General features: G+C 31.0%; 1 protein-coding gene across 1 annotated transcript in view; it reads right to left on the bottom strand.

Annotated features, from left to right (window-relative positions):
- The window catches only part of LOC132725999 (copine-3-like), a 35,376-nt gene continuing 10,073 nt past the window's right edge, over window positions 1-25,303 (bottom strand). Inside the window, exons 9-15 of the mRNA XM_060711229.1 lie at window positions 9,116-9,196; window positions 6,088-6,147; window positions 5,005-5,138; window positions 4,422-4,528; window positions 2,916-3,058; window positions 2,226-2,462; window positions 1-1,222 (exon numbers count right to left, since the gene is read on the bottom strand). Coding sequence (XP_060567212.1) covers window positions 1,109-1,222; window positions 2,226-2,462; window positions 2,916-3,058; window positions 4,422-4,528; window positions 5,005-5,138; window positions 6,088-6,147; window positions 9,116-9,196 — 876 coding nt within the window. The 3' untranslated portion in view covers window positions 1-1,108. The remainder of the gene's footprint in view (window positions 1,223-2,225; window positions 2,463-2,915; window positions 3,059-4,421; window positions 4,529-5,004; window positions 5,139-6,087; window positions 6,148-9,115; window positions 9,197-25,303) is intronic.

Raw genomic sequence — 25,303 nt, 5'->3', positions numbered from 1 at the left:
TTTTGGTGTTGTTTTTTTTTAAGTTTTCCAAAACATTATTTCATTTGAATAAGTTATTAATAATAAAACCTTTTTTTATTTTTTAACAGGCCATGGATTTTGGTATTTTTAAAAGTTTAAACTTACCAATTTTTTTTAATTTCATTTAAATTAGTTATTTTTGATAATAAAGGCATTTAATATTCAATACAAAGTACTCTAACACTACAAATATCACTGTACATGTATATATCATGAAAATTAAAATAAAATATTGCAAACAGTAAGGTTTTGAATATGACTTTTTTTGCAAAAAAATGTAAATAAAGAAACAACATAAAAAGTAAACAGTCTCAACAACATCATCCAATCTAGCTTGAAGATTTGAAAAAATAATCTTTTTTTTTTCAATCAAATAATCATAAAATACAGAAGAGATTTTATCTGAAACTTTAAGAAGCCAAAACTCTAAGAAGCCAGCAAGAAAGAATCCTGTATACAACTTTATATCTTATATTCTGAATATACAACAGTAAAACAATACAAAATATCTAAATGAAGAAAAAAATTATGGATTCAAACATGTCAATAACTTGTTCAACATGATTCTTATATTTAGTAGCCAACAAAAACTTAACAATATTCAAAATATTGGTCCCATTATGACCTATGTAATAATATACATATCATCACCTAAGTGCCATAACATGTTAACTCTTCTTGTTTCTAATAGGAGTTTACCCCATTACTACACTAAGGTGACAAATTATGTACTTCAAGGAGTATGGGAAAAATAAAACATCCAACTATTTTGCGATAATTATGTATGGAAGTACTTTTAATAAAAATTCACATTTTAGAAATAAGACTTAAATACAAGAATTCTTGTACAGCTAGGCTAAAAGAGTAAAATTATGTCTGGACGGATGACAGAATGTTTGCATAATTTAGATGTTTATTTGGTATGTAAGGAAAGGTATGTATTGAGAGGGCATTTACATGGGGAACATAAATAATAAATGTAGCTTTATCCTGAATGAGTTTTGTTCTAGTATATCAACTAATATCAGCTCTCTACCATATCTGTATGATCAATTCTCTTGAGTTGACGATCTATTGCGTATACAAGTTAAGTATTTTGTGGGCGTGGTTGATTGGGCTGGATTTTTCTCCATTCATAGTATTGCGTAACTTGCTGTGGAACCTCCGCTAGTACGTGCTTGGCTAGCTCGGCTGCTGACGACTGAAATAACAAATTTAGAAAACACTTTTATCATATAATTCAAATAGAAGCTATCTAAAATGAGACTATTATTTTATTCTTAAAGAAATATTTTTTTCTGCATTCAAGTTTAAGATTTTAGGAAACAGATATCAATTTTGAGTGCATTGTTGTAGGATAATGTATTGTTAAAGTTCAAATGTGTAGGAATATAATTAAACAGGCTGATATGCCTGAGTGATAAATTACAAAGCATTTGAACAATAAACCATGCATTATCATACTATAAATTGTTTATATCTAGATTTTGAAATAGGTAAGAAATACTGTTGTCAAGATTAGAATTGTATCTTAGTAATTTTCTTGTAATATTTCCTTCAGCAAAAAATTATACATTGTACATAACAAAAGTAAAACAGTTCAAAATGATACAGAGTAAAACAATTTTAAGACAACATTAAAATACTGGCAGAAAATCAACAGAAACTAATATATACTACATGTTACAGTTATAACATTTTTTACAATATAAAGAACAGAGGAAGATCACATGAGGACACCCAAGATATTATCAAGTATCAAGCATTTCATCATAAAATAATCATGTTAAAATAATCAGAAAGAAGCACTGAGGAAGTAAAAAGGCATTAGAGATGGATTTTATTGTGTTAGTTATAAGATTTTTGACAGGTTATATGGTCAAGTATAAACAGCTGTAAGAAAAGATGACCTGAGCCATTAGGTGAGTGTTATATTGTGAACAAAGCCATAAAATTAGAGCTGTCATTGATTCAGTGCAAAAAACTCGTATCATATTGACGACTAGATATATAGATACCAGTGATATATCAATATATTACTTGCCTGCAATTCACTTTCAAACCCAATTACGGAACAAGTGCTCTAAGGCTTTCTCGGGTGACTGTTAACTAAGGACATAAAGGATGAGTAAACAAAGAAGTCAAACTTCAAATGAAATAAGACAGAGAGAGAAAAGCATGCACAAAATTACTGCATCACTTACAGTCTTGAAATCTCTGAAGGGTACAAATTGAACAATATCTCTGTAAACAGGCTGTCCGTTAGGGGCCTTCAGAACACCATCATCCCCGTCTAACATCTGCATGTCAGTAAAATCAGCTTCACCTACACCAACTATAATAAGAGACATTGGCAGAGCTGAGGCTTGAACTATTGCACTTCTTGTATCATCCATATCTGTTATAACACCATCTGTCAGAAGTAACAGGACAAAATAGGCCTGTAACAAGATAAAACACACAAAAATATAGTAATACAGAAAAATGTTTGTACAGTTTTCACCCTTAAGCTGAATGGATATTTTGAATGGACTAGTCCGGTTTCCATTTTTGGACCTGTCCACTATCAATTGTTGGAAAATTTAGGTGAAAATTTACAGTCATTTAATAAGTAGTACAGTGTCTGGTCAGGTGGCAGGGATGTGCATACTGACCTAGCTCTTTACTGGTTCTTATGTCTATTCCCTGAAACTTTATATGGACTTTTCCAAAAAATTTAGAGTACGCCAAATCCATTACATAAATTCAGCATGTTAAGCATCTTGAAACGGTGTTACATTTAAGAATGCAAAACAAAAAGATTTCCAATGTGTCTTTTTCCAAATTTACACTTTTTTTATAAAATCTTCTTTCAATGATAATATATAGTCACAAACATCAGAAGTAAATCTTACATGAGCACCCTTGGTGGCCTCTTCAGTTTGAGCTGCAGCAGCAAACTTGGCTACATGGTGAATTATTGGTGCTACATTGGTTGGTCCCCATAACTGTATCTGAGGTATACAGTTCTGATATGCTTGAACAATACCCTGTATACCTACAATATAAACTCTACATATTTACATGTATTGTGAAAAGTTGCTCATATAGGGTGAATGTCATAAATCAACAATTAAAAACGCTAACCATAACTTTTTTGGAAAAGTTTCTATTCAATATAAAACTACACAATACATAAAGATTTTGTGCATGAAGCTCATTCAACTTTATAGTGACAGTATGCCAATCTAAGGGTTATAGTGGGTCAAAATCAGTTTACATTTTCATGATTTTGCCATAATTCCTTTCAATTTCATAATTTACTTTGTATGAACAATAAATAACTCAAATGGCCCAAGGAAACTTCTATAAATACCCATCAGAATTTACATGTAACGTTTAGTTTATAAAAAGCATGGGACAGTCTTTTTATACTTTAGGAAGATTTATATTATATCCTTAACATTTTCCACTATCAACTGTTCGTCAACCACCATTATAACAATTAATCTTTTGAAATATATATATGGTCAATTCAGCTCAACTTGACAATGAATAAATGATCATAATGTCACTTTAATGATGATTATTGTGTATATTTCCAGCTTGCATCATTCATGTATATACAGCATGTGTTGAGGCATTATAACATGTATTTAAACATAACAACTTTTATAGATTTAGCAACAGATTGTTGAATCACAAAATTAAAACATCCTTAACAACACATAAATCATACAAGCTTTTGAAGTATTAGATTTTAATTCATTTTTACATATCAGTCAAAATTATCTTAATAACAATTTTTAATAAAACAATACGATTTTAAATTCAAACTAGAGTTGATTTCTATATTCAAACTTACTTATGGTCAGTGACATACATTAGCCTAATAATAAAGTTTAGGTCAAAATTTATGAATGGCCCCTTAAAAACTTAATATCTTCTTGCAACATCGGACAAGATTATCTTCAGTTCACACTGGTGCTAGAAAACCCTACCTTACATCCCCTCTGCAAGACAAATTGCGTGCTTTAAATGAGATTATTCCTGGGTACCTTTTATGTAAGAATTGCTTTCTTAGAATGATGTAATTTTGCCATTATGAATATTGTAAATTCATACTCTACTATAAGAAAAAAGTGTAAACAAAAAAAATTCTTTCCGAAAAATTATAAACATCAAACACTGGCTGTTGTCATAGACATGAATATCTAGCTCTTAGGTAACTGTTGAGTGAAAACTTGCCGCTGTAAACAGTTACCCTCAAGCTATTTTGGTCTGTACCTGTATACCTATGACTTGTTTAAGAACTTTATAGTTTTTCACTAACGAACATGCATTTGAAGAAAAAGGTGATTTTTTTCACAAACCAGTGTACTTCTTCATATGATATTCTATTACAACCATATTACACCTACCTGCACAGAATGGATTCTGGGGGTTAAAGTTCATAGCAAACTCATGTGAAACTTTATTGTCTGGTGGAATCTTAGCTCCAAATCCTAGAGCTGGGAACATCTTATCTCTAAAATTGAAAAGTTGATATTGTATCATCATTTCCTAACACATAAATGTACAAACTTTTCTTGATATGAGACATTCCTTATTGATGCTTTGTCTATCTCTCTTTAGTCAGGAGCAAGTTTAATTTTTGTGCCATATATAACACAAGTAACAAAAAAAGAGACAACTGGTTTTCTCATAGGATTCAATTAAAAAAGTATCTATGTTATAGCAGGGTCTTCCAAAATTTCTATGGTTATAGTGTAAATTGCTAGTATCTATATCAAAGACTTGTCAACCTGTCAATCTTGCCAAAACAATTTGTAATTTTTATGAAAATTTTGAAAATATATACAGACTGAATATCCCGCAGAACAGCCCATGATCAGATGGCACGGATAGGCTGATCTTGGTCTGCGCATGTGGCTTGGGTAAAAATCAGATACTGCTAGCAGGCAAAGTGTTACAAGATACTTATTTAAATTTATTATTACATACGTATCATAGTCCTGGCATACCATCCCCACTGCCTGTATTGCCTGCATATATTCATTAGGTTGGTATGGATTGATGTAATGTAATGATCTTGGATGTGTTGGGTCTCCATTAGATCCTGTAAAATCTACACCCACCTACAATATAAGACAATAGTTACATCATAATTTATAATGTTTATCCATACATGTGATATTTTTCAATGTTCAAAGGGGAGAATTTACTTCAAAATGAGGGAGATTTTAGAATATACAATAGATATAAAATGAAATTTTGAAATGAAAAAGAGGGAGATTTATAATTTTGTGAAAACACCCCTTATTTTAGAAAAATTATCTGAAAATTTGACAGTCAAAATAGGGAGTCTCCCTCTTAAATAGGGAGATATTACATGTATGTTTATCATAAAGAATAATTTTGTATGAATGCGGCATTTTTGATTCATAACAGAACAGAAAGTTATTTGTTGACGTTAACACCATCCTTGTTTTATTTGATATGTTACAAATAACCTAATATACAAATGAGAAAAGCATAAATAGAGGATATTGAATAAGCATAAATTTGATACTGAATTTGACTAAACAAGTTGAAAAAAATCCTATTATGCCAGCCTCTGGCAAGTATATTGTATTATTAAACAAGTTGAATAAATTAAGTATTGAATTTACACTAATACATGTATAATATTCTTTTTATCACATACCCAAAATAAGTACTGTTAACAGTAAAAAGAATCACTTTTTACTTTTTCATTGAAACAATTATTATTTATAGTGTGTCATTACGTTATGTTTGTCTAACACAAATGATGTCACATCAAAATATATGCATGGTCATATGATACCAATTTTATGGAGTCACCAACGTAGCATGGGTAAGTAATAAAGTGCTATATTTCATCAAGTATTTGATGAATTTTAAAACATTGTATCAGTACATAAAAATTGGATTTCATTCAAAACTTACGAAAACAAATATAATTTCAGTTAACAATGAATTAAAAAGTCAAGTACATTCCTCATGTATTCAATACTAATTATAATTATGAAACATTTAAAGCTGGAAATCATGAAGAATACATACTGTAAAGTTAATCTGCATCCCTCCATAAATGAACTCCAAAAATGATGCAACTTTCTTCAACTGAAATATAACAACAAGTTCCCTTAAGTTTTAATATATTTATTAAAGTTCCATTGAGAAACATGCTCTTGCAACTTGTATTATTCACTTTGGAGTACGCTTCCTGGAACTAACCAGTACTGATAATATATTAAGAAACATGGTTGTGACCCAGAGTAGGGCTCAAACCAACAATTCTTGGATTGAAAGGCAGATACCTTAACCACTAGGCTGCCATTCTTCTCCAGGTTCCCTTACTCTATCATCTTTAAAACAAACAAATACAATAACTGTTTACTATCTTTTCATCACTTTAATGAATTTCTTAGAAAGTAAATGTAAGTAACAAAATCTCTGCTTGGTGTCACCATTAACCCCCCATAATTTTAATTTATAATGTACAAGATTGTCTAACTGTTTTCAAGGTATATGTTGACAAAGAAAATGCTATAGAGATAAATTATTGAAATTAAATTGCTAGTATTAATCTTAACCCTTAAATTCCCCCATGAGCATATTGTGAACAAGAGCTGTCGGTAGGACAGCAACGCTCGACTATTCTTAGTGCTTGATAGTAAAAAAAATGCTTGATACAGTTACCACCTCTTGTCTACAGGTTGGGGTCATGATGGTGAACAAGTGTGCAAAGTTTCAAAGCCATATGTCAATGGACTTTGAAAATATTTGAACTATTACAAAAACTTTAACGTAAATTCTAAGTCGAAAAGGGGGCATAATTCTGTCAAAATGCTTGATAGAGGAGTTACCCCCTGTCTACAGGTTGGGGGCATGATGGGAAAGAAGTGTGCAAAGTTTCAAAGCCATATGTCAATGGACTTGGAAAATATTTTAGGTGGTACCCAAACTTTAACATAAATTCTAAGTCGAAAAGGGGCATATTTCAGTTAAAATGTTTGATAGAGGTACCTTCTTTTGTCTACAGGTAGGCATGATGTTGAACAATTATGCAAAGATTAAAAGGCATATGTCAATGGACTTTGAAAATATTTGAACTATTACAAAAACTTTAACGTAAATTCTAAGTCGAAAAAGGGCATAATTCTGTCAAAAATGCTTGATAGAGTTACCTCCTCTTGTCTACAGGTTGGGGGTCATGATGGTGAACAAGTGTGCAAAGTTTCAAAAGCCATATGTCTATGGACTATGAAAATATTTGAACTATTACAAAAACTTTAACGTAAATTCTAAGTCGAAAAAGGGGCATAATTCTGTCAAAATGCTTGATAGAGTTACCTCCTCTTGTCTACAGGTTGGGGTCATGATGGTGAACAAGTGTGCAAAGTTTCAAAGCCATATGTCAATGGACTTCGAAAATATTTGAACTATTACAAAAACTTTAACGTAAATTCTAAGTCGAAAAAGGGGCATAATTCTGTCAAAATGCTTGATAGAGTTACCTCCTCCTGTCTACAGGTTGGGGTCATGATGGTAAACAAGTGTGCAAAGTTTCAAAGCCATATGTGTATGGACTTTGAAAATATTTGAACTATTACAAAAACTTTAACATAAGTGGTTACGCCGACGTCGACGCCGACGCTCGGGTGACTGCAATAGCTCTACTTATTCTTATCGAATAGTCGAGCTAAAAATGGCCATTTTCACTGAAAAGCCTCCTCTTACAAGTTCAAACTGCTATGAAACTATGAAAAATGCTTCAATACTAATCAAACTTGGCACAAATGTTGACTGGACCATTGCCTTTGTAACGACATGCTCAGTCTTAAATTTCCTGTTACCATGGCAACGAGGGGACATCTCAAAATTGCCAAAAATCACTATTTTGTCTCGATTTTTTCCATCAAAATTTATTTCAAAGTGCTGCAAATTCTCAAGGGATTGAGATAGAGTCAAAGGGTTTTCAGCGTTGGTTACACGTTACCTTATGATAGACCTGGGGTCATTTTAAGCCTCTCACAAGTCCAAAATTTTCTTGGCGATGAAGGGGAACTCCGCCCCCCTTCAAACCCCCCAAACAGAAAGGGGCACATCCCCCTTCTGGCAACCCCTTGATGTCTCTTTTGGATGGGGGGGGGGGGGGGGGCGGCGCCGAAAAAGTGCTCACTTTTTTTAGCAACATTTTCTCAAACGAAAGCATGTGTTTGGGGCCCAAATAGGACATTTTTTCACTATTTCAGGCCTAAAAAAGGGGGGGGTGGGTCGAAATTGCGTTGTTTCGCGTATATATGAGGTAACGAGTTAACAAAAAATGATGAAAAACTTTGGAATCACCCAAATCCAGTTTTTTCATGTTAACATGTGGCCTTTTACCTAATTTTGGTGAAAAATTGTTGTTTTGTAACATTTATAATTTTTTTTAGTTAACCCTTTCCCCCATCAGCATATTGTGAAAAATGGCCATTTTCACTGAAAAGCCTCCTCTTACAAGTTCAAACTGCTATGAAACTATGAAAAATGCTTCAATACTAATCAAACTTGGCACAAATGTTGACTGGACCATTGCCTTTGTAACGACATGCTCAGTCTTAAATTTCCTGTTACCATTGCAACGAGGGGACATCTCAAAATTGCCAAAAATCACTATTTTGTCTCCATTTTTTCCATCAAAATTTATTTCAAAGTGCTGCAAATTCTCAAGGGATTGAGATAGAGTCAAAGGGTTTTCAGCGTTGGTTACACGTTACCTTATGATAGACCTGGGGTCATTTTAAGCCTCTCACAAGTCCAAAATTTTCTTGGCGATGAGGGGGACTGCGCCCCCCTTCAAACCCCCAAATAGAAGGGGGCACATCCCCCTTCTGGCAACTTCCTGATGTATCTTTTGGATGGGGGGCGGCGCCGAAAAAGTGCTCACTTTTTTTAGCAACATTTTCTCAAACGAAAGCATGCATTTGGGGCCCAAATAGGACATTTTTTCACTATTTCAGGCCTAAAAAAGGGGGGGGGGGTCGAAATTGCATTGTTTCGCGTATATATGAGGTAAAGGGTTAAGAAGTAACAGGTGCCTCACCTTGAATGAATCAACAACTACGAATCCAGAGTTATCATACTTCTTCTTTTTAGCTTTTTTCTTTTCATTTATGCATGGAAACTGAAAGTAGACAGAAATGGGGTTCATATTTATTACAATAGACATACATCTTATCACTATAACAGAGAATATTTTTTTACATTAATAAGGTAGCTTACATCTCATGAAAAGAAGTCATGAAAAGGCTTACTGTTAGATACTACAGTAGCCAGTTTACAGGGGGGCCATCATGACCCAAAGTGCTCACCTGAAGACAGAACGGTAGAACATTGTCTAAAGTTTGACAAATTATTTTATAGGTAAAGGCCAATGTGATATTGACTTTTGACTTCTAAGTATTAGGATTGTTATGGTTTTAAAATTTTTACTAAATGTATGTACATGGTTACAGGGAAACCCCATGACAGCATACAAAAATGTTTCACTAAAACTTTAAAGTAATTCTGATTATTCGGGAAATGGACAAAAGCCCTCCCATCCAAAAATGACAAGGCGGACAAAAGCCCTTCCGTGAAAATGACAGGGTGGACAAAAAAAAACAGGGCTTTTGTCCACCTAGTTAATTTCATGGGAGGGCTTTAGACCGCCCCGTCATTTTCAAAGATGGGCTTTTGTTCACCTTGTCATTTTTTGGATGGGAGGGCTTTTGTCCTACACTCAAGTAATTCTAATCAAGAGGAAGCCAGTATACACTGAAGCAGGCCAAATGACAATAGAGCATCTCACATATATTAAATTAAAATATATGTTTACATCATTGAATGGTTTTAGAAAAAGATAATGTTGATATTCATTGAACAGTTTAATTTAAGTAAAAAAAATCAGCGTTATATATATATATATATGTGGTGGGTTGGGTAATGCGGCAATGAGCGTTCTAATGAGAGCCTAGTTAGAACGCGGTGATGAGACATTGGACCCCAAAATGAGCGTTTTAATGAGGCTGAAGTGTATATAACAATAATATGCATATTTAGTACAATACTATACCCTAGATGCTGGTTAAGAAATGATTAAAAGATTCGTTTAAAAGTAAATAATACCTGATAAATTTAAAATGAGGAGGTTCTTTTTCACCTTTTTTAGCTCATATTTTCTTGTTGACCTAGTTTATTTAACATGTAACTGATTTTACCACAGGTATTTATAAATGAAACGCAAATTCAAATAATTCAACCCGAAACCATTCACAACCATTAAGCTTCATTTAACATGGAAAATTATTATGTGTAAAGATACGTCAAAGCCATTTAGTATGTCAAATAAAGTCAAACAGTGTCATATGATTGGCAAATTCACCTCTAGCTGTTTGATATAATGATCATGTGTAATTTTGATCAGATGGTTTGACATTATTCAGATCAATTTTGAAATTAAATATAATTTAACTCTAACTTATTTACCTTTAATTTTTATGTTAAAGTACAACTAACATTACTAAATGACTTAAGGATTACTAAAGAACAAAACTGTTTCACTACAATTTAGGAGTCCGCTGTAAAATTTATCATTTATTCAGTTTTCTTTACCAGAAAGATTAATTTACCATTTAATTTTAGGTGTCAAATAAACAAAACACAAACTAACAAATTAACTCCAATGTATATAATTATTATAAAGTTGAAAAAAATAGTACAATTTAATAGTCTTCTATTACTTAATTGACAGCAAGGAAAGGTTCGTACATGTACCTGTCAATTAACGTCAAAATTTATCATTTTTTTCAACTATTTTGTATTACCAGTAATAAAGCTTCAAAATTCATCTCTCATGAAAAGCACCAAATTTCGCTTTGTTACATAAATCTTAGGACTTTTAAAAAATGACCAAAAATTTATGTACAATATAAATAAAAAAAAAGAAATATCAAAAACAAAGGAATGAAAGATTCAGATGAAGTAAATATTGAAGAGCGATGATGAAGTAAATATTGAAGAGTGATGAAGTAAATATTGAAGAGTGGAAGATAAAATACTGAGAGGATAAGATGAAAAAGTTATTTAAGAATGGAAGATAAAAGAATGAAATATTGATGAAGGATTACAATATTAAAGAATGTAAGATAACAAGAGCTGTCTGTAGGACAGCACGCTCGACTATTCTAAATGCTTGATAGTAAAAGAGCCTTGATAATGTTAAATTTTTAAGTTCACAAAAGGGCTAATACAATTATGACCCTCCAATTATGACCCTAAGTGCATGTGTAAAGTTTCAAGTAAATATCTTTGAAGACCTTTAACCAAAATTTCTAAGTTTCAAAGAGGCAAATAATTCTGCAAATATTGCAGGCAGAGTCATGCAATTTTGCAAACTGATGTACATTGTTACTATAAAAAAGTATTTAAAATTTCAATTGAATATCTCAAGCAATAATTGAGATATTTGACTTTACAAAAAACTTTAACCAAAATTTCTAAGTTCCAAAGGGGCATAATTCTGTCAAAATTGTAGGCAGAGTTATCCAACTTCTCAATCTGATGTACCTTGTTACTATAAATAAGTATTGTAAGTTTCAATTGAATATCTCAAGCAATAATTGAGATATTTGACTTTACAAAAAACTTTAACCAAAATTTCTAAGTTAAAAAGGGGCATAATTCTGTCAATATTGTAGGCAGAGTTATCCAACTTGTCAATCTGATGTACCTTGTTACTATAAATAAGTATTGTAAGTTTCAATTGAATATCTCAAGTAATAATTGAGATATTTGACTTTACAAAAAACTTTAACCAAAATTTCTAAGTTAAAAAGGGGCATAATTCTGTCAATATTGTAGGCAGAGTTATCCAACTTGTCAATCTGATGTACCTTGTTACTATAAATAAGTATTGTAAGTTTCAATTGAATATCTCAAGTAATAATTGAGATATTTGACTTTACAAAAAACTTTAACCAACGCAGACGCGGACGCCGGGGCGACTACAATAGCTCTCATATTCTTCGAATAGTCGAGCTAAAAAATGGAATATTGAAGAAGGAAATAGTGAAGAATGAAAGATAAAAGAACGATATATTGATGAAGAAAATATTAAAGAATGAAAGATAAAAGAATTGAATATTGATGAGGAAAATATTAAAGAATGGAAGATAAAAGAATGGAAGATAATGTTGAAGGAAATATTTATTAATGGAAGAAAAAGAATGAAAGATAGATGATGGACATATTTAAAGAATGGAAGAAAAAAGTGGAAGATAAAAGAATGAAATATAAAAGGATAAAATAACAAAGGATGGACAACAGAAGAATGGATGATAAAATACTTAAAGGAGTGAAGAATAAGAAAAAGAAAGAATAACTTCAACAATGAAAGAATAAAAAGAGAAAGTAATTAGAAGAGAAAATGAAAGGAAACCTGACAAATGAATAATAAAGATTTAGAAGCCTTTTGAGCCTGTCTTACTTTAGATAAACATCAAAGATAGACAACTTAATAAAATATTCTAGTAAGAGAATGATAAATACTTCTGATACTGAGTAATTACAACATGTGTTACCTGAGAACAATACGGACATTTACTAGAACAGCCTTTATTTCAACATCATAATCTCTTATGATAAATCTCTCACTGTTGTAATTGTGCTTACAGTGAAATATATACTACATGTATAATACTGGATGTATGTGTTTTCTAACAGCAGGATTTCATATTTAGATATACATGTAAATGTAGGTAAGTAAAAGGGGCATTATAAATTTAGTCCTTATGATGTCATGTACATAGGTAAAACATTCTGAGCTCCTCTCCTTTTACTTTCTTTGCACATTTATTACATTTACCAATTGTTTTAAAATGCCCTGTTGTTTTAATCATCCAATTGTCAATATCTACTATTTCTGAATGTAAAAGTAATTATTATATAATGTAATTCGGCAAGCCATAAAAACACACACATTTTTTCCCATCTTTGGAAATTGAAGAGATTTATGTGAATGTGTTTTCTGTTGCTTTTATCCTAGTACTTATGACACTGCCTTTTCTATTCACTTGCTCATTTGCTCTGTGGGTGCAAAACTTGCCAAGACCTTAAAGATGCGAGGAAGGTATTTAAAGGTAGTTTATAGAATGTTGGTTGTTTTAGTGCCTGCTTTGCCCTAAGTCTTTCTAACACTGACAGTCACAGTATGACTTAATAAGACCTAACAAAAAAGTGCCCAAAAATACCTGTATTTCATAATACAATTAACAGTTCTGATGTGCTCTGAATACAGTCTAACCGCCTCCGTGGTCGAGGGGTTAGAGTCGATGACTTCTAATCCAGTTACCTCTCTGACGTGGGTTCGATTCCCGAGAGATGCTTTGGTAGTTTAGCGCGGAGGAAGGTAGTCTAGTACTGGTGTAACTCTCCAGGAACGATGGTTAGGAAACTACCCGCCTATATGACTGAAATACTGTTGGGAAAAGGCGTAAAATGAAACAAACAAACAAACTGAATACAGTCACTGATACACAAGTTCAGAGAGTACAATAACTTTATACTTTATAAACAATTACTAAATAAGAAAACAAAATTGTCATTTTTATTTGTTTGGGTCGTCAGACCAAACAAATAATGGTAGCGAAATTTCAGACCCTGATGCTGTTAATTGCAAATGCCGAAAGTAGTCCGCTTCTTTGAAGCGGTTACTTCCCTTTATATGTACACTAACGCCGGAAAATTCAGGGGAGATCTCTGTGTAAAGATTGTCAAATGACAAGCGCATTAATTTTCAAGCAAAATAGTTCCTGAATGGTCGAAGATTTCTAATATTGTTTTATTCTTTATAGATATACATGCTTATAGTGAGCTCCATGATTATTTACATCTGTGTTAAACAACAGGTTTAGCGTCGAAATAATAAGAGTAACAAACCCTAATTTAGAATAATATGGTTTTCTTCAGGCCGTTCTCATATAACTTCACCGTGGCCGAGGGGTTTGCATGCTCGCTTAGGAATCGAGAGGTCTGGAGTTCAAATCCCAGTTGTGGCAACTTTCTTTTTTTTACATTTTTGAGTCAAATAAACATTGAATTGAATATCAGTGTTGCAATTAGTCTTATAGCCAATTTACTACAGTTAAAACACTGGAAAGCATTGGTGGCACTATACAAAATCAAATTGGTTTATAATCTCACAACCTTCACCTTTCTGACATTCTGAGACCCAAACAAATTCAGCGCCTTCTGTGCTTTGATTTATTTATTTTGTTATGTTTTTAATTCATACAAACACTGGTGTTTTTCTAGTTTTTAATGAAGGGAGACCTCAGGGCATTTTTGCTTTTGTTCCACATGCAAAAATGAAGCACCTGGGTTACAAAATCACCTACATATTATATATTAACTTAAACAACTGTGCAATATCATGATCCTATCATTTAATGTTCATGCAGGTATGCATTATGGCATGATAGTGCACTTTAAATTATCTAGGTCACAATATTGAACTATTTCTAAAATTAGGAACTAAAAAAAAAATTTTTTTAGCAATGCCTTTACCAATTGTATTACATTTTACAAGCTGCATAATAGAAACTATTTCACATACAAATATCAACTGTCAACTACTCAATACAGTATGATTTCAATCAATTCAATTATACAATTTCACTGACGTCATACAATTGTTTGTGGCAACCAGAGGACAAAAAAATACTTCACAAGTTCTCGTATCCATACACTCTTTGTTCTTCAAACACTGCTAAGTACACTTAGTTAACAAGTGTTCTTCATTCAAAAATAGGTTTTAAAGTGCCAAGTATTACAAAACCTTGCTTAAAGGCCCATTATGCCTTAGAAATGCTATATTTTTATTTCTATTATTTTTTTAATTTTTGATGTTCAAAATAATACTTTGCCATATACATAGACTTAAATCTTCTGTTTATTTTGCTATGTTTGCAAATGGTATATTTAGTGACATGAAAGTCAAAAAACAACTTTAATTTTCATTTTGATACCTTTCTGGAACATCACTGCATAATTATTGTTCAGCTCTACTTTTTCAGTTGTTTCTAACATGCTTTAATCCCATTATTAAAGACATGTTTGAAAATTCTAAAGAATTACAAAATATGGATTTCTGAGGCATCATGTGCCTTTTATACTACCAAGAACTATAAACAAATTTCAGATCTCTTGAATTGAAGATATCTTTTCTAGGACTACAGCAGCAAGAATTGTCTCCACTAATTTAGAGGTCTACTTCAAAAATTTGATTTAGTGTTGTTTTTTTTTTTTAACTTGCCAGGAAGTTTTAAGTTAGTAAACCAACAGACTCAAGCACCGTTCAATAAAGTATAATATGATGTATGTTTATATAACATTTATTTATTATTCGATATATGCATAGCATAAAAAAACAAAATGCTTACATGACATATAACATAAGAAATGACATCAATAAACCAAATGATGTCAGGAAAATTACTTCTACACTTATTATTATGTAGTTAAACATATTCTTATCAATTCTCTTTTTTATTACTCGCATGTTAGAATGGAAATAGATATTATTTTTTCTTGCATTTTAGTATAATAAGGCAAGGTTTATCATTCAAATGCTTTGTAATTATTGGCCTTCATGATTATATTCTAGAGCTTTTGAACTCAAAGCGTAAACAGGTTACATGTACTGCACACAAAACTGATATCTATAATTATATTTCCTAATTAGAGAGTACCAGGCTGTTGTGTTATTTGTTTGCTTAATTGGGGTTTACAACAACACATTATAGGTCATATGGTGACGTTCCAGCTTTACTGGTGGAGGAATACCTCAGGTGCCCTTCCATGAATTGTTTCAGGCACGAAGGGGCACCTGAGTAGAACTACTGACGTTCCGTAAGCTAGCTGGATAGCTTCCTCACATGAAAGAATCCAAAGAACCTGTCGAGATTCGAACCCACAGCGGTGAGGGGCAAGTGGTTTGAAGTCAACGACCTTAACCACTCGGCCACAGATGCCCCTAGTCTGTTGTGTTACATAATTTACAAATTTCTACACTTCTGAGTTTCCTAATAAATGTAGTGTTAAAATATAAATTTCTAGTAAAAGCATCTGGATGAAATCAAACATTAAAAATTTATTTTGGCTATTAAAATTGCAATGGAAATATCATCTACACTTTTAAAAGAAACGATCTTATAAATCAAGGTGAATCCATAACAACTCAAACCAAAATAATGTCTTAGACTTATAAACTACACTTGAAATGAAAGCAGAGCACACTTAAGGGTCTGATTTTATTTTGACTAGGTCAGTAAGGTAATAAATCACTCAATTTAAGTGATCGAATTACTTAGTACATAAAAACTTTCACTATTTTAAAGTACAAATCACATGTCATGTAAGTGATGAAATGTAAAGATAGACAACATTCAAATATTGACATGTCGAGTCAAATGGTTTGTCATTTTATCCATGTCAAAAGGTATTGACAATAATTATATTATATGACAAACGGTAAAGTGCATGCAATATTGAAACTCATATCATATAACGTATTGTTGATATCTGTTTTGTGGGTGTATTGTTCACAAGTTTATACAAATAAAAAAATTATTATAGAAGTAATACATAAATCACTTGTCTAAGGTGTGTCCTTGATAATATATAAGGTGTCCTAGATTTGCAGCTTCCATTTGTTTATTACATGTAGTTAAAAACACCAGAATTACAACAACACCTCATCTGATGAGACTGTATTCTTTAATAGTAACTCCACCATGCAATAGTAATTATAGAAACATCATCTAGCAGTAGTTAAAACAAGTTGTGTTTTACTGACAACACTACCATAGTGACAATATAAACACTTTCTCCAGCAAGGTTTCTTCATTCAATCAATATAAAGGTGTTCACACTGTGAAGTTACAGATCACTTCTCACATTTATAGAAAAGGATTTAACATTAAAAGGAATGTCTGGGGAAAGGTAATTTATCACTATTTGCAAAAATAATGCATCCAATGGTATATAATGGCTTTTTTTCAAACATTTTATTTTACCTACCAGTAAACTTTTTAAAAATTACTTTTAATTAAAAACAAAGATTAGCAAATAACTATAATAATTTTTATTTTAACAATAAGTATAAACATTTTTTTATAGAATAAACTTAACTATATTTTAGTACAGTCAACAAAACACAGTAAAATAGTATTATGAAACAAAACAAAACGATGGAATTTTTATTGATCTTATTTTTATTTATATAATCTTCGTACATGTATATATTTTCTTTCTTTTTTTTCTGAAATAAGATTTTCATTCTTAAATGCCGTACAGCATCCAGACTTATAAGAAGTATTATAAAATCTTTCATTTTCATTTCTTTGCAAAGGAGGCTATTTGAACACTCACAAAGCAAATAAAATTAAAAACCTTGCTTTTATATTTATTATCTCCCTTTACAATTAACATCTGTAACATTGTTTATCCTGAGTAACCAGATGTTCTATATTGATCTACCATACCATAGTGAAATTATTGAATATTTATACCACTAAATTCATATAATGGACTGACCCTGCTCTAGATATGGAACTGTCCATTGATAAAATAAGGTGATATGATAGGAATGTTAATACAAACAGCGTCTGGTCAAACTGAACAAATAATGCGATGTAGCCAGGCTAAGGCCTCTTGTCAGTTCAGCATACAAAGAGGTTTAACAGTGTGAAATGTGTATGATTTATTTCTCTACCTGAGCTAAAGTAGAGAGGTTTATGAATGATTTTGAGGTATTCAACATTTCACCCACGCCATAAATGTGGAGTTAATAAGCCAGTTTATAAAGTGATGTTGGAATAAGTGTAACACTAATATTTGGAAATAAAACCTTTTAAAATATATGTAAGTTTAATCTATGTAAATAATGTATGTTATAAAATGTATAATTCATTACTATTACTTACTTTATGATGAAAAATTTGTGAATTTTATTTAATACACCCTTATCAATTATGTTGCTAGGCGTGTTACTGTTGATATAAAATAGTTACCAGATTTAAAACTTATTATACCATTTCAAGATATTCTTAAATAGTTGAAACTGTGATTGTTATAACATCTTATACATTTCTAAAAAGTTATAAATCAAATTGGTTTCATGAAGCTGCATGATGTGTGATTAATACTTGTAATATTGTGAGATTAATACTAACACAGTAAGGGCTAGTTTTGCATATTTTGACCTTTATTTGCTCATTGTTTGTGCCATTTGTAATGTCTTGATTATTTTTTCCATTAACATCACAATATTTTACTTTTTAATACATAAATATAAAATTTTCATGAAAATTAACATGAAACTGGAGGCTTGCTGCTTTAACAATTGTTTTGTTAACATTTGAAGTAATTTCTTACAATCATTGCCTCTTCCACACTATGGACTTTCTTTTAATTAACAGTATAACATATTCAAACTTCATCAAACAATCCAATATGTATTTAATATAAAGGTGTGTAAAGCTATGTGTCTGCTGCAAAAAATAATGTTGTTTAAATTTTAAAAATAATACTTTCAAAATGCTTGTTCTTGTAAATAAATATATGTTGGTAAACTGCTTAAAAAGTGAATGGCTGCACTAAATCATTGCTAAACAAATAAAATTCTACCTAAAACAGCAGAATAATATTTTGTTTCAGAAATTTTTATTCTGTTTAAGTGTAATTTTCATGTGTGTTTAATAAAAGAGACATTCTACATTTTACAACTCTTTCGAGAATCAACCATAAGAATATTAAACTTATATAATTTAACTGTTGGAAATTTTATAAAAAATATAACATAAGATATAGCTTTATACCCTTTAACTTTATAAAACATCATGTTCTAACAGAAATAAAAATTTCACTTGTAATTTTAGAATATTTATGATTGTTTTAAACAAATATTTTGCTTTGTTGGCTAGAGACATTGACTCGTAAATTTACATACAGTTTTCAAGTACAAAATATGTTGGAAATTGCATTATTTAACAGCTGTGTCATAAATTAAAGTAATGTTAAAAGTTAAGTGACTGTAACAGATAGCGCACCTTAATGTGACAAAACTTTAATACATACAGTCAACATTAATATCAGCTTTCTGTACATTAAAATATGCTATAATATATGCAACCAAACCTTACCCTCCTGAATTTGATATAATGGATGTGTCCTGCTTTGAATTTGGGTCAGTCCAACAATAGTTTCAGGGAGTTCAGTATCAATATCCTTCAATCTGGCAGCCAACTGTATTTATTCACAAAATATCCTGTTCAGACTTTACAGAATTGAAACTTGGCCTTTATTTATATTCTGGGGTTTCATTAATATCTTAAAAGAAGCTGTGTCATTTATTAGCTCCAATATTAAAAGAAAAGAAGTTGAGTTATTGTCAATTGACTCCCTCAAATTGGCATTTCTTGGTTAATTTTAAGGTACATTTCTCAAAAACTATTGAAGATACTCGCTTTACAACTTGGAATACTTGTTCACCGTCAAAGTGGAATGCTTTTATAAAGGCAATTTATTGTTGAATCTAGCATCAAGTCATTTAAAGTCATTCAATAACAATGTAAGAATGAATTCTAAACATTTATATGAACAAGACTGGTGTAAGTTTTCTATATCTTAACATCTTTGATTGTTTTATATAAAGATCACATGAAGTAATGAAAGCAAGCAGTGACAATAGCTAGAAAATGATTCAAATATTTTATAGCTATAGGCATACTTCAATAATGAGAAATCACTGTAAAATCAATGTTCAAATTTCAAATCAATATGTTACCACACATACAAGCAAGTAAGCTACCAATAAAATGTTTCTGCAGCAGCATTTTTACAGACAATTCTTGTTACATTATCAGCACATTTGAATTTATAGATACACATTTTATTATTACTTAAATTAAAATAATCTTTTTATATGCTGGTTATATGAGTTAGGACAAACTTACAATGTGTTTCAAACACACTCTAAGATATAATTGAATTCACTTGTTGCTGTTTTTTTTTACCTAACTAACAGTACATAACAATTATTTACTGCAAAACTGCAAAAAACATTAACAAAAGTACAGCAATAAACCATATTTCTAGGACTGCATACTATATTATATATAAATGCAATTAACAAAACAACATTTATCACACAGCCTACTAGATATTGCAGGCAGAAATATGCATAATTATCATTTGCTCATTATGCAATGGAATGCATGACTTAACAAAAACATCAAAAGCATATTTCTAGAGACAAGAAAAAATACATATAATGTCATTGGCATATGTATGATAATATAAAAGTAATTTGTACATATGATATATTAAGTGTGGCTTCTAATGGACTTGTTTACAAGATTGCTGATAAACTGAAATGATTTCAAGCACCCTCAAACAAAAACTGCAGTATTTTAACATGTATTTTGGAATCAAAGTACTTTAAGTACTGCTTGAAGCTTCAAGGAGATTTTTGAATTTTGAAATATTGTTTATTGATATTACATGCAGTTCTCACCCAATGAACCATTTATTGTGAGAGAAAAAAAGTACTCAGGTACAAGTGGAGTCATCAAAGATTTTCTAAATTCTACATTTAATTTAGATTCCTCACAGTGACAAGGCTAGTGACACTGTGCTACTATACTAATCAACAGCATTATAGAATGTAGTTTGAATAATATTCTCATTTGACAAAAGATTTGTCAGAACACACTTGAAACAACTTTAACAAATACAAAAGTATAACAAATGAAACACAGAATGATTTCCTTCTTTTTTAGCATTTATATAATTATAATGTCAAAAGAAAGAGATACCAGGAACTGCACATATTTTTGGAAGTATTTTTATGTTTTGGCTCACCAGAGCAAAACATTCTTTTGGTAAGTAGCTATTGTGATCCCCCACCGACCGTCATTGTGTGTCTGTGCGTCGTCAACAAAGTCTTTAAACAACATCTCCTCCTAACCAAGGGATCTTCAAATAGTTCCGGTCTGTTGCATAAGTAGGTCACTGGGCCAGAAAAGGAGTTTCAAAAATGCAAACTTAAAAAATCTTTTTGTTTTATTTACTTAAATGATATTGAATTATATTGTTCCCTCAATGTATGGAAATTGTTATTCTCTAGCATATGCAAGTGAAAACAACATGAGAAGGCAGGCAATATATCACCATGCAAAAACTATCCTTCTCGTCATAAGGAAAAATATAATGTTTATAACTGTCATAATGTATGGTAATAAAATACATGTTTTAAGACTAGGTTTATAGAATGAGTTTAATATGAAATTCAAATACTTTACAGCTATCATTTTCATCATGTGTACATTTAGGGCGTTGTAAACACAAAATAAACACTATATATACATGTATATATATAAGAGCTTATTTGGTTGGATTATTTAAAAGACAGTAAACTAAGTGCAGACCATTTTAACAGGCAATATACTATTTCACAGTATCATCTCAGATCTAATTTATTTTATATTCACAGATATGACCCTGCATTTGTTACCAATAATGAAATACTATATATGTATAGAAAATGTTAATTAGTTACCTCGGAGAGTAAAGTAAAGTTTACATTACCTGACCTAGTAAAGTCAATATAACGACCAGTCGGCCACTTTGAACAGTTTCAATAAATGTTGCAAATCAAACAGTTACACCTAGTTTCATATGTTTATATTCGGCAAACTGTGTTTTCAACCCATTTTAAGTAAACCAGATTAAATCATATTATATTGGATAACACTTGAAACTAGTTTGTTTAAGCAAAAAAAAAAGTTTTAAAAATTGGAATTTTATTCATTTACTATTTAAAGAGTTTTCATCAGTGTTTTTCTTAATTTAGAATTCACATATTTTTAATACAGCATCATTTCTTGCTTATTGAATCTTGCTTGTAATATAATGGAAAGTATGTGTTAGTTTTTGTAAAAGATGCAAATTTATTTTGAATAAAATACCAAACTTGTATTATTATGATTGGCGTAACCTGGCCATAGAAAATATATTTATCCTATTTCAGCTTTGCTTATACTCTAGTGTTTAAGACCTTTAATGCATTTTTTAATTTAATATCTTTCAGAAACAGCAGATGTGAATAAGCATACAATTCAACAAACAGTACATCAAGTAAAGACAAAAAAGGAAGTGTGTGAAAGAGACAGAATTCTTGTACAACAATTAAGAACTTTAAAATTTAGCAAACAATTGCATTATGGGAAAGGGTGATGTTTAGTTGAAGGTAGTGGCAGAGGGTAAAGGAGTGGAGGGGACTGCTGTCGGCAATTACTGTGGGGATTTATGGGTGTTACATTCTAATATCATCTCGGAATGGACGGATAGCGTTCTTCGTTGCATGGTGGTACATTTTCCTGCTCCCATTCTCAGCGTGTATCGAGCCTCTAAAAGGAGCATGCGAGGCTTTGCTTTCCGTTGTCAAACTTCCGCTGACATGTGCCGAAAACATGATCGCAATGAAACCACTATGTGGATAGATACAATTAGGTTGTTTATAATAGCTCAAATTCAGTCACATGGATTTTTAAAAAATGGCCATTTGTGGAAATGTTACAAAAGAGATATTACAAGCAAAATGAGAGAGAAAAAACAGTATGAATGCTTGGATATATATATTTTAGAAATATATAAAGGTGAAAAATTGCAGAGATTTAAAGCTTTAAATGACTTTCAATAAATCAAATCACAGGAATATTATTATCTGAGAGCAATATCAGAACAAAATTCTTCTGCTTTATTGTGCTATAGCGACATTTTGATCCCTGATATTTTACAAAGAGCTGGATTTCATTTAAACAATTCAAAGTAACACTTTCTCTAAACATGAGCTACTCTGATATACATGGATATTAATTAACTACAGTAAATGTGAAGATGAATTTTTACATATATGTAATATTCATTAGCATGTAACATATATCATTATTATATGAGCTGTGTCACGACAAAACCAACATATTGGGTTTGCGACCAGCATGTATCCAGACCAGCCTGCGCATCCGCGCAGTCTGATCAGTTTCCATGCTGTTTGCTTACAGACCCTATAACAAGTAAAGAAACTGCTAGCGAACAGCATGGATCCTGATCAAACTGCGCGGATGCGCAGGCTGGTCTGTATCCATGCTGGTCGCAAACCCATTATGTTGGTTTTGTCGTGACGCGGCTCATATCATTATTATATTTATTTTATATCACTATCTAATGTATCTATTGTATGTTACAGTCTACTGTTGAAGCTATAAGTCTGCCAAATATTTCAATTTTTTCTGCTATTAATGTAATAAAATAATCATTAAAATAAAAAAAAAAATATCAATTTCTTTCTCCACAAAAAACCAGTAAACATTTTTACCTAAATAAAGCTCGTAAGGTAATGATCTTGTGTTGTTTAATTTACTGATCATTTATTATGTTGTTTATTAATTTACTCTCGTTTTCGTATTATGTATGTACTGTATTGATTAGTTAAATAAATTTTAAATACTGCTATACTTATCAATTCTATATATTTATAGTAAAAAAGAGAAAAACAGAATCCCTAAAGAATGCCCAAAACGACAAAGTTAAACAATTTGATTGAGCCTGTTCATGTCTGTACAATCAAAATTTTAAGAAGAAATGTGCAATCTTATTTCCGCTGAAGAATGATCTCTTTCTTCATCAGTGTGCTGTCTTCCTATTGAGAAAGGAAGTCTAGGCCCATTTTGTAAAGTAGGGAGCCAATTAAGAAAGGAAGAAAGCCTTAAAGGTTGGCAAACAGCATTCAAGTGTCAGATCCTCAGGCAATGACAGGTTTTGACCCTTAACATTTTGAACTTGAATAATCGTATGATTTGGAAAAGTCTCTTGTTACTTTAAAGTTGCATACCTCCAGATGAGCCAAATAATTTTAAAAAAATCAATTTTGAGAAAAATGTACAAAGATTTTAAGGAAAGTAAAAATATTCAAAAATCAAGTACTGATTTACATGTTATATGCAAGAAATGACTAATTTTACAGAATTTATCACTGCATTTCTACTTAGTGACTTATGCAGCAAGGGCTGTTTTTTTCCATATTTTGACCTTTATATGGTAATTTACTTGAACTGAAAGTGCCGTTTGAATTGTGTAAATTACTTTCTTGTTCACTTGACAATATTTACTTTTTGATACTTTTTCAAAATTTTCATGAAAATTAGCATGAACCTGGATGTATGCTGCTTTAAAGGATATCAAATACATTTGTACTTAAGAGTTCAAAGATTAGATTACTAACAAAATATAGATGCCAGAGTTATGAACCTTGCCACTTAGGATATTGAGTGTTGAAGTGGAAAATTATGTTTGAAGTTAGTAAATTCTTGTACAAATAAAGAAGTAATAGTAAAAAAAAAAGATTAAGCCAATTTCAAAAGGGAGTTAATTCTTAAAATATGGGCACCAGAGTTATGAATCTTATCATAAATTATGACATGAGTGATGACAGGAACCTTAGTATCCCTTACAAATTATACAGCCCTTATAGTGAAAATATTCACTCCTCAAGAAATAAAGTAGTTATAATAATATTTAACAATTTCGTTGCCAGAGGGTTATTTATTTATTGATCATCTATTTGCCAGAAGGTTTTCTAAGAAATTACTATATTATTAATTAATATAATTATCATAATTTGTTATTAGTATTATAATAATTATATATGTTTCCAAATCTGCTAGTACATGTATATAATAATTATTGTTGATGGTATAATTATCTATATATTTATTATTATTATAATTATTATTATTATAATTATCATTATTATTATAGAAAGGGCAAAAGCTGTCCATATGGCAAATACGCTGAAAACAATAGGGACGGCATATGCCGTCTCTTAGTAATGGCAGTGAAAGGGTTATGGTGAGATAATCATAGAAACATGGGAGCTGGAGTTATGAAGCTTGTTACATTTAAACAGGATATTAATAAGGAACATGCACTTTAAGTTTGAAATAAATTCCTAGTAAAGAATTATCATTAAAGGAATACAGTTAAATATTTCATTGCACAAAACGTGTGGGTATGTGGGTAGGTCAACATTCCATAAAACTTTATATAGTTGAGCTTCAAAGTGCAAAGATGTACATTGAATCTAGCTGTAAAACTAGTGGCAAAGTTACAATAATTGCTACTAACATTCTCA

The sequence above is a fragment of the Ruditapes philippinarum genome, unplaced genomic scaffold (assembly GCF_026571515.1).
Source record: "Ruditapes philippinarum isolate M1 unplaced genomic scaffold, ASM2657151v2 ctg79_1_1_1_1, whole genome shotgun sequence".
NCBI lineage: Eukaryota > Metazoa > Mollusca > Bivalvia > Venerida > Veneridae > Ruditapes > Ruditapes philippinarum.
The sequence above is the reverse complement of the archived record's forward strand: the minus strand, read 5'-3'. Positions and strand labels throughout refer to the sequence as shown.